We start from the raw sequence: 18,895 nt of genomic DNA on the forward strand, positions 1-18,895 counted from the left end.
GCGAAGGGCCTGTTTCCATGCTGCATTGCTCTATGACTATAAAACTTAACATGTGGCTTCAGAAGACAATTAGGAAAGAGAATGGAATATTGCCCTTTTTTTTTTGATTATTATAAACAAAAGGACTCGAGTACAAAATTAGAGATGCCTTGCTCCAATTATACAGGTGAGACCACATCTGGAAAGTTGCAGATAGCTTTGGTTCCCCTGCTTAAGGAAGGATACACTTGGAATAGAGGGAGTGCTGAGAACAGTCACCAGACAGATTCCTGGGATTGTGGGTCTGGCAATAGTAAGAGAAATCAAGCAGATTGGGCCTGTGCTCTTGAGCTTAGAAGAGTAAGAGGAGATCTCATTGAAATGTAGAAAGTCCTTAAGGAGCTTGACAAGGGTAAATGTGGATACCCCACTGACAGTTATTGTGAACAAGTGCCCCAGTGACATCGTGTATAGAAGCTATACCCAGTGATAGTCAGCAGGTATAGAACCTGTACCCAGTGACGGTCATTGTGAAATTGTACCTCAGTGACAGTCATGGTGAAATTGTACCTCAGTGACAGTCATGGTGAAATTGTACCTCAGTGACAGTCATGGTGAAATTGTACCTCAGTGACGGTGTGTGTGGAACCTGTAACCCAGTGAAAATCAGCAGGTGTAGAACCTGTGCCAAAGTGACAGTCATCATATGTGGAAACTGTACTCCCAGTGACAGTGAGCGTGAACCTGTATCCTCCAGTGACAGTGAGCATGAACCTGCACCCCAGTGACAGTGAGTGTGAACCTGCACCCCAGTGACAGTGAGTGTGAACCTGTACCCCCACACTAACAGTGAGTGTGGACCCGTAGCCCCAGTGACAGTGAGCATCAGTGAAATCTGTACCCCAATGCCCCAATGACAGTCAGCAGGTGTAGAATCTATATCCCAGTGACAGTCAGTGTGAACCCATACCCCCCCCCATGACAGTCAGCGTGAACCTGCCCCTAGTGACAGCCAGCATCTACGCCCCCCTCCAGAAACGAATCCACCTTTGTTGCAGTGGGTTCATTAGGGGTGAGGGTCCTCCCTTTGATCCTGACCTACACAGGCCCCCCCACCTACCCACCATCACCACCCCCCCCCACACCCTCCCATCACCACTCCACCCTTACCCCCACCCCCATCACCACCCCACCCCACCCTCACTCCCAGCCCCCATCACCACCCCACCCACACCCCCATCACCCCACCCACACCCTCCATCACCACCCTCACCCCCAGCCCCCATCACCACCCCACCCACATCCCCCCTCCATCACCACCCTCACCCCCAGCCCCCATCACCACCCCACCCACACCCTCCATCACCACCCTCACCCCCAGCCCCATCACCACCCCACCCACATCCCCCCTCCATCACCACCCTCACCCACATCCCCCCTCCATCACCACCCTCACCCCCAGCCCCCATCACCACCCCACCCACACCCTCCATCACCACCCTCACCCCCAGCCCCCATCACCACCCCACCCACACCCTCCATCACCACCCTCACCCCCACCCCCCCTCACCACCCTCACCCCCAGCCCCCCTCACCACCCTCACCCCCAGCCCCCATCACCACCCCACCCACATCCCCCCTCCATCACCACCCTCACCCACATCCCCCCTCCATCACCACCCTCACCCCCAGCCCCCCATCACCACCCCACCCACACCCTCCATCACCACCCTCACCCCCAGCCCCCATCACCACCCCACCCACACCCTCCATCACCACCCTCACCCCCAGCCCCCCTCACCACCCTCACCCCCAGCCCCCATCACCACCCCACCCACATCCCCCCTCCATCACCACCCTCACCCACATCCCCCCTCCATCACCACCCCACCCACACCCCCCCTTCCACCTCCCCCCCACCCACCTCTCGGACGCCGGGTCCAGCGCGTTCATGTCGCCGGGCAGCAGGTGGAACTCGCCGACGCGGATCCTCTCCGCCTTGCGGGCGTAGACCGAGTAGTAGACGTAGACCTTGCCGTTGCGCCTGAAGTCGGGGTGGAAGGCCAGGCCGAGGAAGCCCCTCTCGTCGCCCACCCAGGGCGAGGTCAGCACGGCCTGGGTCAGGTTGAGGAAGGGGCGGCTGAGGCGGGAGCCGTCGGGCAGGTAGGCCCAGACCAGGCCCAGCTGCTCGGCCACGAACAGGCGGTGGGTGCCGTCGCCGGCCGTCACCATGGCGACCGGGTTCCGCAGTTGATTGGCCACCTCCCGCAGGCAGAGCTGGAGGCAGCCGCTCGCGTCCGCCTGCACGCGCCCGAGCGCCGCCGTCAGCCGGCCGGCGCGCGCCACCCGCGGGTAACAGTAGTCGGGGTCGCGCAGCACCAGCGCGCCGCAGAACGTCTCCCGGTCCGAGTCGGGAGCCCGCCCGCCCATCCCGTCCCCGCCGTCCGGCGGCAGCAGCAGGCTGAGGGCCGAGCGGCACAGCCGCCAGAAGTCGGTGCAGTAGTCGGCGCACAGCCCCGGTAGCTGGCGGACCGGCGTGTTGGCGTCCTCCGCGTCGTACAGGTGGGCGGCGAACGGGGAGCAGCGCTGTGGGGGGGGGTGAGGGAGGGGTGTGGGGGGGGGGGTGAGGGAGGGGTGTGGGGGTGAGGATGTGGGGGTGAGGATGTGGGGTGAGGGTGTGGGGGGGGTGGGGTGAGGGTGTGGGGGGTGGGGGGGTGTGTGGGGGGTGGGGGAGGGAGGGGTGTGGGGGGGGGGGGGAGGGAAGGGTGTGGGGGGGAGGGAAGGGTGTGGGGGGGTGGGGGAGGGAAGGGTGTGGGGGGGGAGGGAAGGGTGTGGGGGGTGAGGGAAGGGTGTGGGGAGGGAAGGGTGAGGGAGGGGTGAGGTGAGGGCAAGGGATTATGGGGTGGGGGTGTTAGGTGGGGTGAGGTGGTGGGGGTTGAGGTGGTGGGAAGGTTGTGGGGTTGGGGTGGTGAGGGCAGTGGGGTTGGGGGTTTGGGGGGGTTGTGGGGGTGGGGTGTGGGGTGGTGAGGGGTTGGGGATGTAAGGGGTGAGGAGGTTGGGGAGGCAAGGGAGGTTGGGGAGGGGGCAGGGGATGGACAGGTGAGAGGGAGTGGAGGGATGAACGGGTAAGAGGGTGGAGTGAGGGTGGTGGTCGGGTTCGGGATGGCGGGGAAGCAGAGAGAAGACAGGCATTGTATCAAAAACTGCTGACACTCGGCATCCGTGGAGGGAGAACCAGAGTCGACATTTCAGCTCAATTCAAGTTAGGTTGCAGCTGTATAAAACGTTGGTTAGGCCGTACATGGAGTATTGTGCACCGTAACACAATGATCCAGAAGATTAAGATGCACGGGATCCACTGTGACTCGGTAGTTTGGATACTGAATTGGCTTGCCCATCGAAGATAGAGGGTTGTGGTGGAAGGGTGTTATTCTGGCTGGGGGTCTGTGACTGGTGGTATTCCACAAGGATTGGTGCTGGGACCTCTGTTTGTGATATAAAAATATATATAAATGACTTGGATGAAAATATAGATGGGTGGGTGAGTAAGTTTGCAGATGATGCAAAGATTGATGGAGTTCTGGACAGTGTAGAGGGTTTGTCAAAGGTCAGTTGCAAATTTGGGTGAGAAACGGCAGACGGAGTCTAATCCGGGCAATTGTGAGGTGTTGTACTTTGGGAGGTCAAATGTAAGGGGAAAGAATACAGTTAATGGCAGGACCCTTCACAGCATTGATGTACAAAGGGATCTTGAGGTCCAAGTCCATAGCTCACTGAAAGTGGCAACACAAGTAGATAGGGTGGTAAAGAAAGCGTACGGCATGCTTGCCTTCATTGGTCAGGGCTCTTGAGTATAAGTCAGGAAGTCACGTTGCAGCTGTAGAAGACTTTGGTTCGGCTTTGGTTGGTGTGCAATTCTGTCCCCCACCCCCATTACAGGAAGGATGTGGAGGCTTTAGAAAGGGTGCAGAAGAGGTTTACCAGGATGCTGCCTGGATTAGAGGGTCTGAGCTGTAAGGAGAGGTTGGACAAACTTGGGTTTTCTCTGGAGTGTCAGAGGCTGAGGGGAGACCTGAGGACAGATAGGGTAGACAGTCAGAACTTTTTTCCCAGGGTAGGAATGTCAAATACTAGAGGACATGCATTTAAGGTGAGAGGGAAATAGTTCAAAAGAGATGTGCAGGGCAAGCTTTTTGCTTACACAGAGAACAGCAAGTGCCTGGAACAGGCTGCCAGGGGTAGTGGTGGAAGCAGATATGATAGTGGTGTTTAAGAAGCTGTTAGATAGACGCATGAATACGCAGGTAGTGGGGGGGGATATGGAACATGTGCAGGCAGAAGAGATTTTGTTTAATTCAGTATTGTGTTTAGTGCAGATATTGTGGGCCGAAGGGCCTGTTCTTGTGCTGTACTCTTCTATGTTCTATGATTCTTCTCCCTTTCCACAGCTGTTGCCCAACCTGCTGAGTACTCCCGGTGCTTTGTTTCTACAGAGTCATACAGCACGGAAACAGGCCCTTCGGCCCAACTTGTCCATGTCGACCAGGGAGTCTTCCTGAGCTGGTCCCATTGGCCTGTGTTTGGCCCATTATCTCTCCTTTATTTCAGATTTCCACCACCTGCAGTTATTTGATTTTCAATGATTGAATCAGGGTGGTTACTGTTCAGTAAGAGGCCGTTCAGCCTATTTGGTCCATGCTGGCTCCCACTGCAGCAAAACCATTCCCCCCCCCTTTCCTGCATCCCTGCAATTATTCTCTCTGCAGTCCCTTCTGACAGTCCTACTTGATTCTGTTTTCACCATCCCACACAGAGTTTCAGAACACAGCCTTACCTTGCTGAATAACAGAGTGCAATCACACTAATTAACCCTTACCCTGCTCAAAAACAGACTCTGTACACATTGATTAACCCTTACCCTGCTGAATGTCTCTGTACAGTCACACTGTGATTAACCCCTGGCATCCTGAACAAGTTTCTACGTGGAAGTCCACAATTCTCAAAAAGGGTACCTGATCCATTTTGTCCTGTTGTTATTAACCCTTGCTGCGCTGAATAGACAGTTGTTTAATTCTTTTCAATTCTAAAGACTGTCTTGCTAATTATTACAGATGTTTATGGTGTGTTTCTGTCTCAATTTTTGTTCTGTTTTTATTAACATGAAACAGGCTGTAAAGAGTTAATTTTAGTGTTCTCAATAGATGATTCATTTCTGGAAATGTAAGATAATTAATAAAAACCCTCAAAAATGCTCCCATCTTTAGCAGGAGACTGATTCCAATTATATTTCTCATTGGTTTGGGGAACAGGGAGAAATAAAGGCTGAGTCAGTGGCTGCAGGAACCTCTCTATGACATGTACGGGTAAAATGAGAAGCACAAGCTGTTAGAGGGAACAGACACTCCTGTAGCTGGGAACAAATAGGTAGCACAGTGGTTAGTGCTGCTGCCTCACTGCTCCAGCAACCTGGGTTCAGTCCTGACCTCCGATGCTGTGTGTGTGGAGTTCATGTTTTCCCTGTGATCAAGGTGGGCTGGTTGATAGGTTCACAGGCTACTGTAAAAATTGTCTCTAGTATAGGTAAGTGGTAGACCAGGGGAGGGGAGGAAGTTGAAAGGGATGTAAAAGGGAAAAAATGGAATGAGCGTAGATGGGTGTTTGATGGTCAGCGTGGACACAGTGTGTTGAAGGGCCTGTTACTGTGTTGCATGACTCCATGAGATGTGTGTTAGAGGGCTGCTTTCCAGTTAGTCATCGGCAGGATGTGGCTTGGTCTCCTGAACTCAGGAGACAGTGCAGAGTCAACTATAACGCTGCAGGTCAGGAGTAACCTACAGGCCAGACTGCAAGGTTGGCAGATTTCAGTCCCTAAAGGATGTCTCTGAACCAGATGAGTTTCTACAACACTCTGGTTTCATGCTCGGTGTTATTGGCATCAGGATTTCATGGCCCAAGAGACTTCAGATGCTGGAAATCTGGAGCAACACAAACTGCTGGAGGAAATCAGCGGGTCAGGCAGCATTAATGGAGGGAAATGGACAGTCAATGTTTCGGGTCGAGACCCTTCTTCAGAACTGGAAAGAGGGGAGATAGCTGGTATAAAAGGGTGTGGGGAGGGGCTGGAGAGAGAGCGCTGGCGGATGATAGGTGGGATCCAGGAGAGAGGAGGAAGATTGGCAGTTGGGGAAGGGGAAGCAGGAATGTAAGAAACTGGGAGGTGATAGGTGGAAGTGACAAAGCACTGAAGAAGATGGAATCTGATAGGAGAGGACAGTGGACCATGGAATAAAGGGAAGAAGGTGAGGAAGGGAACTGGAGGGAGGAATGTGTGGGTGAGGGGCAGATTGAGAGGCTTGGGGGGAAGAGAAGGGGTATTGGGGCTGGTGGGATAAGGGAAAACAAAGAGGAGTGGTTAGCGGAAGTTGGAGAAATTGATGTTCATGCCATCAGGTTGGAGACTACCAAGGCAGAATATGAGGTGCTGTTCCTCTAATTTGCGCCTGGCCTCAATTTGGCAGTAGAGGAGGCCACGCTTTTATGTACTTTATGACAAGATTATTTAAGTTAAATTCTCCAGCTGTGGCAGTGGGATTTGAACTCTGGATCACTAGTTTAGCATTCTGCATCACTCAGCTACAACATAACCATTACACTACCTTGATCTTGCAAATAGATAATGGAAGAGGGAGTACAAGACTGGCAGGGAAAGAGTGGCGCGATGGTAAACTGGTGGGTGTTGAAGTAAGAACGTGAACATAAAATCAGGAGGAGGCAATTTGGCCTCTTGTTCCTGTTACAGAGTCAAAGAATTATACAGTATGGAAACAGGACCTTTGGCCTAACTTGTTCATACTGACCAAGATGCCCATCCAAGCCAGTCCCATTTGCCTGCGTTTGGCCCACATCCCTCTAAACCTTTCCCATCCATCTACCTGCCTATTAAGACACGATGCGCTGAATGGCCTGCTCGCCTGCTTCCATTTTTTTGTGGTTGATCTTTTACCTCAGCACCACTTTTCTGCACTGACCGGATATCACTTGATTCCGAAGATTCTCCATCCTCTGGCTGAAGGAAGTTCTCATCTCAGTCCTGAATGGTTGTCTCATTATTTTGAGACTGTGATCCTCAAAGGGAAGTCCTCAATCCCAATCAGGAATCCCCAATCCCTATCCCACTCAAGAATTCTAGAATCCCTACATCAATCAGGAATTCCCAATCAGAAATTCCCAATACCAATCAATACCATGGCCAGGAAAGCTCACCAGCGCCACTACTTCCTCAGGAGGCTGAAGAAATTTGGCATGTCCCCTTTGACACCAACTTTTATCTGGTGCATCACAGCTTGGTATGGCAACTGCTCTGCCCAGGACCACAAGAAACTGCAGAGAGATGTGGACACAGCTCAGCACATCACAGAAACCAGCCTCCGCTCCATGGACTCTTTCTATACCTCTCACTGCCTTGGTGAAGCAGCCAGCATAATCAAAGGCCCCACCCACCTGGGTCATTGTCTCGTCTCCCCTCTCCCATCAGGCAGAAGATACAGGAGCCTGAGGGCACATACCACCAGGCTCAAGGACAGCTTCTATCTCACTGTCATAAGACTATTGAACAGTTCCTTTTTATGATGAGGTGGATTCTTGACCTCACAATCTACCTTGTTATGACCTTGTACCTTATTGTCGTCCTGCACTGCACTTTCTCTGTAGTTGTAACACTTTACTCTGTATTCTGTTGTTTTTAACCCTGTACTACCTCAATGCACTGTGTAATGAATTGATGTATACCAATGGCATGCAAGACAAGGTTTTCCACTGTACCTCGGTATAAGTGACAATAATAAACCAATACCAATCTGAAATCCCCCATCCTAATCGGAAATTCCTAATCCCTATCCCAATCAAAAATTCCCAATCCTCAATCCCAATAGCAATCTGGAATCCCTAATCTCAATCCTAAATCCTCAACTGAAGTCAGAAATCCTCAATGAGACAAAATACAGTGGAATTGTGAAATTCCCAGAACATTTAAACCCAGAATTCACAAGCAGAAACCAACCCTGCCAAAAATCCTCGAAACCTAGTTCTCCAATCTCCAACCCTAAACTGAACCCCAATCAGGATTTTTAAAAAATACATTTTTCCAGATCTGGGAATTGCTGGCATGGAAATCTCAAATTTCCCTTGAAGGCAGTTGTTTCCCACGCCATTTCTGGTTATTTAGGCGAGGTTGGTAGAATTCTTCCTATGAAAAGGACAACAATGAACCAGATGGGTTTTGTCAATTTACTGTGGTCTTCAAGCCCGTGACTAGTTGTTCCTGGATTCCAGACCGTTAATCAAACTAAATCCCACAATTGTCAGGGTGGGATTTGAATTAATCTCCCTGGATTGTTCACCCAGACCTCTGGAATGACTACTCCAACGAGTTAACCACCGTGGCACCACCCTCCCAATCAGCGCTTCAGTTGGAATCACCCCCTCCCATTGGGAACCCAACAGAAATCAAGATACAAGGCAGCGCTGGAACGTGGCGACTCGTTGCAAGCTGGTCTCCGTAGATCCACTCATTACTCCTATTATAACCATTCTACACTTTTAAATCTAAATTCTTTATTTCTAACAATTACTCTGTAGCTGTGACACTTTATTCCCCATTCTGTTATTGTTTTACCTTGAACTACCTCAATGCACTGTGTAATTAATTAATCTGTATGAACAGCATGCAAGACAAGTTTTTCGGTACAAGTGACAATCATAAACCAATTCCAATTCGTAAACTGAATCCAAAATTCACCGGATCTCCACAAACCCAACTTTTTCCAAACTGAGCTCCAAACTCCGAGTCAGACCCGTTCTGGCCTGGCTGCTGTCTCACCTGACACAGGAGTTCCTGGATGTACTTGGCGCAGACCGGGATGGCGGTGGAATGGAAGAAGCTGAGAATGTGCCGGTACTTCCGAGAGATGGCGGAGTCCCTGCGGGCATCGCAGCACCCAAACGAGGAGTACATGGTGCAGAAGGACAGTGGCTCGGAGGGCTGGAACGGGGGCTTGAAGTCCAGGCACTGGGGGTGGGAAATCGCCGGTTGTACCGAAACCATCAGAAGGAACAGGCTGGCGATGAAGGAGCGGTTCATCCTGTCATGGGATGTCGTTTCAAGCAGGGAAACTAAAGCTTAAAATTCGCCGACTCAGCCTCTCATTTGCCTCTTCTCTCCGTCTCTATTTCTCCCTTTTCCTATCTGCATCTCTCTCTCCCGCTTTTCATTTTTCTCTCCCAGTCTTTTTCTTCCTCTCTCCCTGCTCTCCCCCCTCTGTTTCACTCACAGCCTCTCCCTTTCTCCCCACCACCTTCAGAGCCCCTCTCTGTATTTCCCTTCTCTCTCCTTCCTTTTCCCCGTCTTACTTTCTGCCTCTCCCTCCCCCTCAACACCGACTCCTCTCTCACTTTCCCCTCTCTCCCCCGATATCTGCAGGCGCGAAGTTGATCTTTCGGCAGAGGAAGGAGAGAGCGCCGTTTATATCTCCACACAGACACGTGTCTTTCCTTTAATCTGACCCGAGTTCCTCGCCAGCCTGTCAGTGAGAGAAAGGGAATATACTGAAATTGTGAGAGGAGGGGAGGGGAGGGGGGGAGAGGAGGGGAGGGGGGAGGGGGGGAGGGGAGGGGGAGGAGGGGAGGGGGGAGGGGAGGGGAGGGGGGAGAGGAGAGGAGGGGAGGGGGAGAGGAGGAGGGGAGGGGAGGGGGAGAGGAGGGGAGGGGGGAGATGGAGGGCAGAAGGCTGATGAGAGGGTTGGAGAGAAAGGAATACAGGGGTGATAGTGGCTGGGGAGGGTTCACAGCCAAACTAAACAGGAAAAAAGATGGAAGGAAAGTGTAAAACAAAGAAAAAAAAACCATTTGTGAAATCTCAAAACAACTGAAAATAAAGTATACTTAGAATCATAAAATCAATTTAATAAATGTATCAGTTAATTGCACTGTGTGGAGTTTGCACGTTCTCCCCGTGACCGGGTGGGTTTCCCCCGGGTGCTCCGGTTTCCTCCCACATCCCAAAGACGTGCGGGTCGGTGGGTTAATTGGCTGCTGCGAAGTGCCCCTGGTGTGTGGTAGAATCTGAGGAGAGTTGGTTACAGGGAAATAAATGGGGGAATGGGATTGCACCGAGAGCTGGCAGGGACTCGATGGGCCAAATGGCCTTCTTGTATGTCACAAAAACAAACCATGAAGTAGATGAAAATTCTTGCATGGGGAGTAGAGACTACTAACTGTAAGAGTACAAGTGATTGATACCGATTCCCTGCTTTTGAGGAACTTTAGGTCCTAAGTCCCATCTCTCCTTGCCATAACCACTGCAGGAGGTCTCAGCAGAGCTTTGGGGGGAGAGAAAGGGGGCAGGGGGAGAAAGGGGGGAGAGGGGAGAAAGGGGGGAGAGGGGAGAAAGAAGGGAGAAAGAGGGGAGAGAAAGGGGGTGGAGAAGGGAAAGGGAAGCAGAGGGGAGGGGGAGAAAAGGGGGAGGGGAGAGGTAAGGAGGGGAAGGGAAGGGGAGAAGTGGGGGGAGAAGGGGTAAGAAAGGGAGGGGGAAAGTGTAAGGGTGCTTGTCTCCCACATCTCCCCCACTCACTCGCACTCTCCATAAAACGGCCCTCTTTTTAAAAAGAAGGAACAAGCTAGAAGTTTGTCATTAAGAATCGCCATTGCCCTCAGTACCAATCAGCAGCAGGAGAGGCTATTCAGCCCACTCTAGCCCTCCTAGCTCTTTTAAAGAGCACTGCAGTTGGTCCCACTTCCATTCTCCTGAGCCTTGCGCTCTCTCTGCTGCCCTGTAAACATTTCCCATTCCTCTGTTTATCCAACTGTGCCCTTGGGAAGCCAGTATTTTGAATTTGCTTTCACTGCATTTCCATGCAGCACGTCCTCCACGTAACAAGCCTGAATTTTAAAACAAAATACCCCTCTCCTCCCCACGGCGTTTTGTGTTTAAAATCTGTGGCTGCTGGTGATCGACACTTCTGCCAGTGGAAACAGACTCCCCCCTCTCGGGAGTACAGAGCTGAGATAAACAGTGTAACCCTAGACAAAACCACGAGGAATCCCGGAGAGTTCTGAGCTCCGCATCACAGGGAGAGTATTGAGGCCACAGAAAATGATTATTCAAGCAGACAAACAGAAAAAAGCTGTAAGTACTCAGCAGGTGAAGCAGTGTCTGTGGATAGCAAAACAAAACGAGTTAACTTTTCAGGTCCACAACCTTTTCCCAAAACTGTTTCACCAGGACATCACCATGACTGGCAAAGAGACAAGAGTTAATTTCAACAGTGAGGTTAACGTTGGCGCAGCTGGTAGAGCTGCTAACTCACAGCTCCAGCGACCCAGTTTCATCCTGACCTCGGGTGCTGTCTGTGTGGCGTTTGCACGTTCTCCTTGTGACAGCGTGGGTTTCCTCCCACCTTCCAAAGACGTGCAGATTGGCAGGTTAATTGGCTGTAAATTGCCCCCAGAGTGGGTGAGGAGCAATAAAAGTTAGAATGCAAAGCTCTGCAGTTCAGGACATTGATGATACCACACCTGGGTACTGTGTACTGTTTTCGACTTCTTTTAAGCAGAGGTATACTCACAGTATACCAGGCAGTTCCGGGAAGGTTCATTGGACTGACTCCTGGGATAAAGGGATCATTCCACAATCAAAGGTTGGGCAAGTTGGAGATTGAAACGAGAAGCAATCTTACAAGTTGAGTTCACTGTCACATGCACAAGTATGGTGAGGTACAGGTACAGTGAAGAACTTACTTGCAGCAGCATCACAGGCACGGATGGTGAGAGGACGTTCCATGACCAAGATGCCATGACTAAGAAAGCTCTCCAGTGCCTCTACTTTCTCAGGAGGCTAAAGAAACTTGGCATGTCCCTTTTAAATCTCCACTAGTTTTTACAGATGCACCATAGAAAGCATCCTATCTGGATGCATCACGGCTTGGTACGGCAACTGTTCTGCCCGTGGATTCCGTGATTGTGGACACAGCTCAGCACATCACAGAAACCAGCCTCCCCTCCATGGACTCTGTCTACACTTTTCGCTGCCTCGGTAAAGCAGCCAATGTAATCAAAGACCCCTCCCACTCTGGACATTCTCTCTTCTCCCCCCCTCCCATCAGGCAGAAGATACAAAAGCCTGAAAGCACGTACCACCAGGTTCAAGGATGGCTTCTATCCCGCTGTATTAAGCCGATTGAATGGTCCCCTAGTACAATAAGATGGACTCTTGACCTCACAATCTACCTTGTCATGGCGTTGCACCTTATTGTCTGCCTGCACTGCACTTTCTCTGTAATTGTAACACTTTATTCTGCATTCTGTTATTGCTTTTCCCTTGCACTCCCTCGATGCACTGATGTGATGAAATGATCTGTATGGATGGCATGCAAAACAAAGTTTTTCACTGTACCTTGGTACATGTGACAATAAAAACTCAATTTACCAATACTCCTCCTCATGGGAGAATCTAGAACCAGGAAGACACAGCTTCAGATCAAACATAGAACAATACAGCACAGTACAGGCCCTTCGACCCACAATGTTGTGCCAACATTTTATCCTGCTCTAAGATCTATCTAATCCTTCCCTCCCACATAACTCCCCATTTCTCTATCATTAATGTGTCAATCTAAGTCTCTTAAATGTCCGTAATGTATCAGCCCCCACAACCTCTGCAGGTAGTGCGTTCCATGCACCCACCACTCTCTGTGTAAAAAACTTACTCCTGACATCCCCCTTATACCTTCCTCCAATCACCTTAAAATTATACCCCCTCATGTTAGCCATTGTCGCCCTGGGAAAATGTCTCTGACTGTCCAGTTGATCTATGCCTCATCATCTTGTACACCTCTATCAAATCACCTCTCATCCTCCTTCTCTTCAAAGAGAAAAGCCCTAACTGACTCAACCTATCCTCATAAGACATGCTCTCCAATCCAGGCAGCATCCTGGTAAGTCTCCTCTGCACCCTCTCTAAAGCTTCCACATCTCCTATAATTAGGTGACCAGAACTGAACACAATACTCCAAGTGTGGACTAACTAGAGTTCTATAGAGCTGCAACATCACCTCATGGCTCTTGAACTCAATACCCCGACTAATGAAGGCCAACACACCATACACCTTCTTAACAACCCTATCGACCTGTGGGGCAACCTTGAGGGATCTATGGACGTGGACCCCATGATCCCTCTGTTCCTCCACACTGCTAAGAGTCCTGCCATTAACCTTGTATTCTGCCTTCAAATTCGATCTCCTGAAGTGTATCACTTCACACATCCGGGTTGAACTCCATCTGCCACTTCTCATTAAGGGGTCATCATTTCAGACAGAGATGAGGAGAAGTTTCTCTCTAAGGCTGAAGAATCTTAGAATTCTCTCTGTCAGAGAGTTGTGGAGACGGAGTCACTGAATATATTCAGCACCGAGGTGGACCAAGTTTTGAATTCTGGGGGTGGGGTCGAGGGTTACGGGAACAGGTGGGGAAGTAGAGCTGACATCAGAGCAACTGCAATCTCACTGAACACGGAGCAGACTCGAGGGGCCGAGTGGTCTACACTTGCTCCTCTCTCTTTTCCTTTGCATCACTCATTGCAAGAGACTCAGTCTCGGTAGGGAGGGGGTCTTGGGCATCGAGAGCCAGCACAGAAACATTCTGATCAAAGGTCATTGCCCTGAAATGTTAAATCTACCCCACCTTTTCACCAGTGTTTCACGGTAGTGTAGCGGTTAGTGTAACGCTTTACAGCGCCAGAGACCCGGGTTCAATTCCCGCCGCTGTCTGTGAGGAGTTTGTACATTCTCCCCGTGTCTGCGTGGGTTTCCTCTGGGTGCTCTGGTTTCCTCCCACATTCCAAAGACGTACGGGTTAGGAAGTTGTGGGCGTGCTATGTTGGCGCTGGAAGCGTGGCAGCATTTGCAGGCTGCCCCTTGAGCACTCTACACAAAAGATGCATTTCACTGTGTGTTTTGATGTACATGTGACTAATAAAGATAACATCTCCAGCATTTTGCTTTGGAGCAACAAACAATCTGCTGGAGGAACTCAGCGGGTCGAGCAGCATCTGTGGGGGAGGGGGGAAGGAATTGTCAATGTTTTGGGTTGAAACCCTGCATCAGGACTCAAAACATTGAAAAATTTCTTCCCCCCTTCCCGCCCCCCCCCCCCCCCCCCCCCCCCCCCCCCCCACAGATGCTGCTTGACTCGCTGAGTTCCTCCAGCAGATTTTGTGTTGCTCCAGATTCCAGTTTCTGCAGTCTCTCGTGTCTCCGTTTTGCTTTGGAGAGCTGGGCAGGGAGAGGGTTAATGGGCAGCAGCAGTGACTCAGTAGCAGGGAATGAAGAGGAGCTGACATGTTTGTTGAAAGGGAACTTGCAGTCAGACGACTGCTTGTCACAGCTTCATAAAACCCCGGAATGCTTTTGTCTTCCAAATCTTTGGTGGTAACCGGGGCGGTGATGTAACAGATGGGGCTGAACTTTGAGGGTCCCTCTAGGCAGTCCAGGGTCCAGATTGACCCTCTCAGTGGTGTACAGGGAATGCTGCCCTGTCATCTTCTGTAATAGGGCACTGATCCAACCAGTCCTCTCAGGTGGAGGGCAAAAATGTCACAGTGCTTATTGGGAACAGAATGGGAGAATTGTCCCAGAGCCCATCACTGACAGTGGCAAGGGCAGTCAGCAGTTTTGGGATCTGCCTGTGCGCACATCAGATTACAACGTACAGCGAGGCTGTGGAAGGTGCTGTGGGGAGTGGACCTTCTGTTCCTGCATGGCTTTGATCTGCAGGGTCTGCTCCGTCCCACCACACCTCACGTTCACCTCCCTGACACACAACCCCCTCCCCACAATCCCCCCGCTCCCCACGCCCACCTCCCTCACCTCGTCACTCACACCTCCCCCTCACCCCACGGACTTGGCAAGGGGACCTTGCCCCAGTCTGCTGGGAATCCCGCAGACCAAAGTCACCATGCTGCATCACGTTGCCCACTATCTCTAGCTGTTGGTGCGGCCCCTGGCACTGAATGAACAGACCCTCTGTATGAACCTTGGCAGCGGCTTGGGCAGATCTGGCATCAAATGGCTTCAGCGAATATATTGAAACACTTATTTTCTCTGCTGTATCTGGTATCAGCGGGATGCAGGAGTGGAAGGTGGGAGGGGGGAGAAGGGGGTGAAGGAGGGGGAAGGGGTGCAGGGGAGAGAGAAAGGGGGAAGGTGAAAGGGGAGGGAGAGTGAGGGGGAGGGGGAGCTGAGAGGGGGAGAGGATGGATGAGGGTAGGGGATGAGGGTGAGGGACGAGGGGGGAGGGGAGGGAGTGCGTGGGGGAGGGAGGGAGAGGGAGAGGATGGTGGGGGAGGCGAGAGGGAGGGGAGGGGGAAGGGGAGGGAAGAGGGGGAGGGGGAGGAAGAGTGGGGGAAGGGAAGGGGAAGGAGGGGGAAGAGGAGGGGGAAGAGGGGGAGGGAAGAGGGGGAAAAGCGGGGAGAAGAGTGGGGGAAGGGGAGACTAGAGACAATAAAGAGGAGGGAAGAGGATACGGGGAGAGAAAGAACACGAGGAGGAAATGGGATCAGGAGGAGGCCACCCGGCCCCTCAAACCTGCCCCACCAGTAAATATGATCAGGGCTGCTCTGCCCCAGGTCTCATCTCCTCTTCTGTGCTAGTTCCCCACAGCCCTTGATTCCCCGATCTTTTAAAAATTTATTGACAACCCCTTTAGAGGGGTGGGGGGGGGTGGGGAACACTGCCTTGCACCCTTTCCATCACTGAAAGTGTTTGGGGAAACAAAGTCTCCCCTCAGTTACGAGGCTGGGCCCTTTAACAACCGGCTGACTCTTCAGGAGACTTGTTTGAAGAGTGACTGGTGCAGCGAGGAGTTTCCACTGGGGCTGTGGGACACACAGCTTCAGGTACTGGGGATTCTGCCAACACCAAGTCAGGCCTTCCCCTTGCGGCTCAGCTGTCCCCGCGGTCAGACTTGTTCCAGTAAGGAGCTGGATTGTAGCAGGAGAGAGAACCGTCAGTGACCTCCTGCAGTCCTACCTTCCTCTCTCAGGGGCCATACTTCACCCCCATCCACCTTTCATGTGTTCTGGCTGACTTCCCACCTTCTGTAACCTGAGCTCATCCCAGATCCCACTCCCCACGACTTACCTCGAGTTCATTTTACCTCTGACCTACACAGGCATCTGTTGAGGGAAATTTCTTCTGAATCTAACCTGTACTCTCTCTGCCCTGGGAGTGTGTGATGGGACAGTGTGGAGGGAGCTTCACTCTGTGTCTAACCCTGGGGGTGTGTGATGGGACAGTGTGGAGGGAGCTTCACTCTGTGTCTAACCCTGGGAGTGTGTGATGGGACAGTGTGGAGGGAGCTTCACTCTGTGTCTAACCCTGGGAGTGTGTGATGGGACAGTGTGGAGGGAGCTTCACTCTGTGTCTAACCCTGGGAGTGTGTGATGGGACAGTGTGGAGGGAGCTTTACTCTGTGTCTAACCCTGGGAGTGTGTGATGGGACAGTGTGGAGGGAGCTTCACTCTGTGTCTAACCCTGGGGGTGTGTGATGGGGCGGCATAGAGGGAGGTTCACCCTGAGTCTGACCTTGAGAGTGTGTGATGGGACAGTGTGGAGGGAGCTTCATACTGTATCTAACCCTGGGGTGTGTGATGGGGCAGTGTGGAGGGAGCTTCCCTCTAACCCTGGGAATGTGTGGTGGGACAGTGTAGAGGGACTTTCACTACGTGTCTGACCCCGGGAGTGTGTGATGGGACAGTGTAGAGGGAGCTTCACTCTGTCCTAGGAGTGTTTGAATTAAACTGATAGGTTATCCTTTGATCAGCCTGCCTCAGCACTGTCCCCTGAAGGCCACTCAGCAAGGTGCAGTCCCACACACTGCAACCGGAAGCAATATCGGGAATAAGGCTCTGGAAAACTGTCGGCTGTAGCCTGAAGCTGCTACCTCAGGAAGACCCGTCGCAGGGAGCACCACCCTGTAAATCACAGCTGCAGGAAGCAATGCAGCAACATCCGAAGGTTCAAACAAGCTGCTGGAGGAACTCAGCAGGTCCAACATCTGTGGGGGGGAGGAATTGTCAACGTTTCAGGTCAAACCCCTGGATCAGGACTGACAGCGGAGAGGGGTGATCGTTGGCAGAGAGAAAGGGGGAGGGATGAAACAGGGGCCAGAGGTGATTGGTGGACCGAGGAGGGGTGACAGATGCCGGGTAGATGGAGCAGGGTAGGGGAGGGGAAGGTGAAGGTGGAGACAGCTAGGAAGGTGATAAGCAGGAACCACAAAAGCTACCGGTGCTGGATGAGTCCAGGTGAAGGATCTTGACCCGAAACGTCGACCGTCCATTCCCCTCCACAGATGCTGCCTGACCCACTAAGGTCCTCCAGCACTTTGTGTGTTGCTCCAGATTCCAGCAACTTCCGTCTCTTGTGACTACCTGTGCCAGATTCTGATACAGTAAGGAAGGTGATAGTGGGAGAGGTGAAGGGCAGATCGAACCAGATTGGGAGGGGGCGGGGGTGGTCGGTGGGTAGAATGTAAATTTGTCTGGCAGTGTCTCTCCAAACCACAACCTAGAGACCTGGGGAGCTGAGGAGCAACACCTCCTGCTGATCACACAGCCCAATAAACCCACGAGTGACTCAAACATGGGCAGATAAGGTGCAAATATCCCATCATCGAACTCCAGAGCTTTGCATTCTGATACCGATTGCTTCACTCAGAAATCTGCGTTTAAGCGACCTTGATGTGTATCACATTTCAATAAATATCCCATGATTTAAATGATTTTGGTGTTGACAGAAACAACTTCTCGAACTAGCAGCAGCAGAGACTGGGAGGAAACCAACATGGTTCAGTGGCTTAAAAATCAAAAAAACCTGCAGATGCTGGAAATCTGAAATTAAAAATACAGAAAATGCTAGAAATACCAGCAGGTCAGGTAGCATCAGTGGAAAGAGAAATAGTCAAGATTTTGGGTCCTGGATCCTTGTCAGAACTGGGAAATGAGAGGAAACAAGTTAGTCTTCAAGAGGCGGTGCCTCAAGAAGGTGGCATCCATCACTGAGGACCTTCACCACCCGGGACATGCCCTCTTCTCATTACTACCATCGGGGAGGAGGTACAGGAGCCTGAAGACCCACACTCAACGATTCAGGAACAGCTTCTTCCCCTCCGCCATCAGATTTCTGAACAGTCCATGAATACGACCTCGTTATTAAACTAATATGGCAGGGCGATTGGAATCCATGCAGACAGACAGAGGCAAGCAAAGCAGAGACCAGAGCAAAAGTTAGAAAAAAGAAAAGAATGGAGTACAGAAAAGTCAAATGCAAAGAACACAAAGGTTACCAGATTCTAAAAGGACAATGAGTGTAAGGGCACTTTATCCGAATGCCCCCATAGTATTTGAAACAAGGTCAGTGAACTTGTGGCACAAATCAGTACAAAGGGGTATGATTTAGTGGCCATTACAGAAACGTGGTTGCAGGGTGGAGATGATTGGGAATTAAATATCCAAGGGTATCATTTAATACGGAAGGATAGGCAGGAAGGTAAGGGAGGTGGGGTAGTGCTCTTAATTAGGAATGAGATCAGGGCAATAGTGAGAGACAATATAAGATCTAAGGAGCAGAATGTTGAGTCCATCTGGGTAGAGATTAGGAATAGTAAAGGGAAAAAGTTACTGGTGGGAGTTGTCTATGGGCCTCTGAATAATAACATTACAGTGGCACAGGCAATAAACCAAGAAATATCTGATGTATGTAAGAATGGAACGGCAGTTGTCATGGGGGACTTTAACTTCCACATAGATTGGGCGAATCAAGTTGGTTGAGGCAGTCTTGAGGAGGACTTCACAGAATGCATCTGT

The 18,895-nt window shown here is 51.4% G+C and overlaps 1 protein-coding gene and 1 long non-coding RNA gene across 7 annotated transcripts in view; one reads left to right on the plus strand and one right to left on the minus strand.

Moving 5' to 3' along the window:
* The window catches only part of LOC127586296 (HHIP-like protein 2), a 90,079-nt gene extending 80,558 nt beyond the window's left edge, over nucleotides 1-9,521 (minus strand). For 4 of the 6 annotated variants that reach the window (XM_052044116.1, XM_052044118.1, XM_052044119.1 and 1 more), the window contains exons 1-2: nucleotides 8,858-9,520; nucleotides 1,904-2,565 (exon numbers count right to left, since the gene is read on the minus strand). In XM_052044116.1, the coding sequence (XP_051900076.1) occupies nucleotides 1,904-2,565; nucleotides 8,858-9,118 (923 nt within the window). In that variant the 5' untranslated portion in view covers nucleotides 9,119-9,520. Of the gene's footprint in view, nucleotides 1-1,903; nucleotides 2,566-8,857 lie in introns of all 6 variants that reach the window. The other 2 variants (XM_052044114.1, XM_052044120.1) reach the window with 2 other exon arrangements.
* LOC127586315 (uncharacterized) lies at nucleotides 2,398-5,230 on the plus strand. Its single transcript, XR_007958672.1, has 2 exons — nucleotides 2,398-2,541; nucleotides 4,428-5,230. It is a non-coding gene; the product is annotated as an uncharacterized LOC127586315 (long non-coding RNA).
* Nucleotides 9,522-18,895: the final 9,374 nt, after the last annotated feature.

This window comes from Pristis pectinata, chromosome 35 (assembly GCF_009764475.1).
Source record: "Pristis pectinata isolate sPriPec2 chromosome 35, sPriPec2.1.pri, whole genome shotgun sequence".
In the NCBI taxonomy this organism is placed as follows: domain Eukaryota; kingdom Metazoa; phylum Chordata; class Chondrichthyes; order Rhinopristiformes; family Pristidae; genus Pristis; species Pristis pectinata.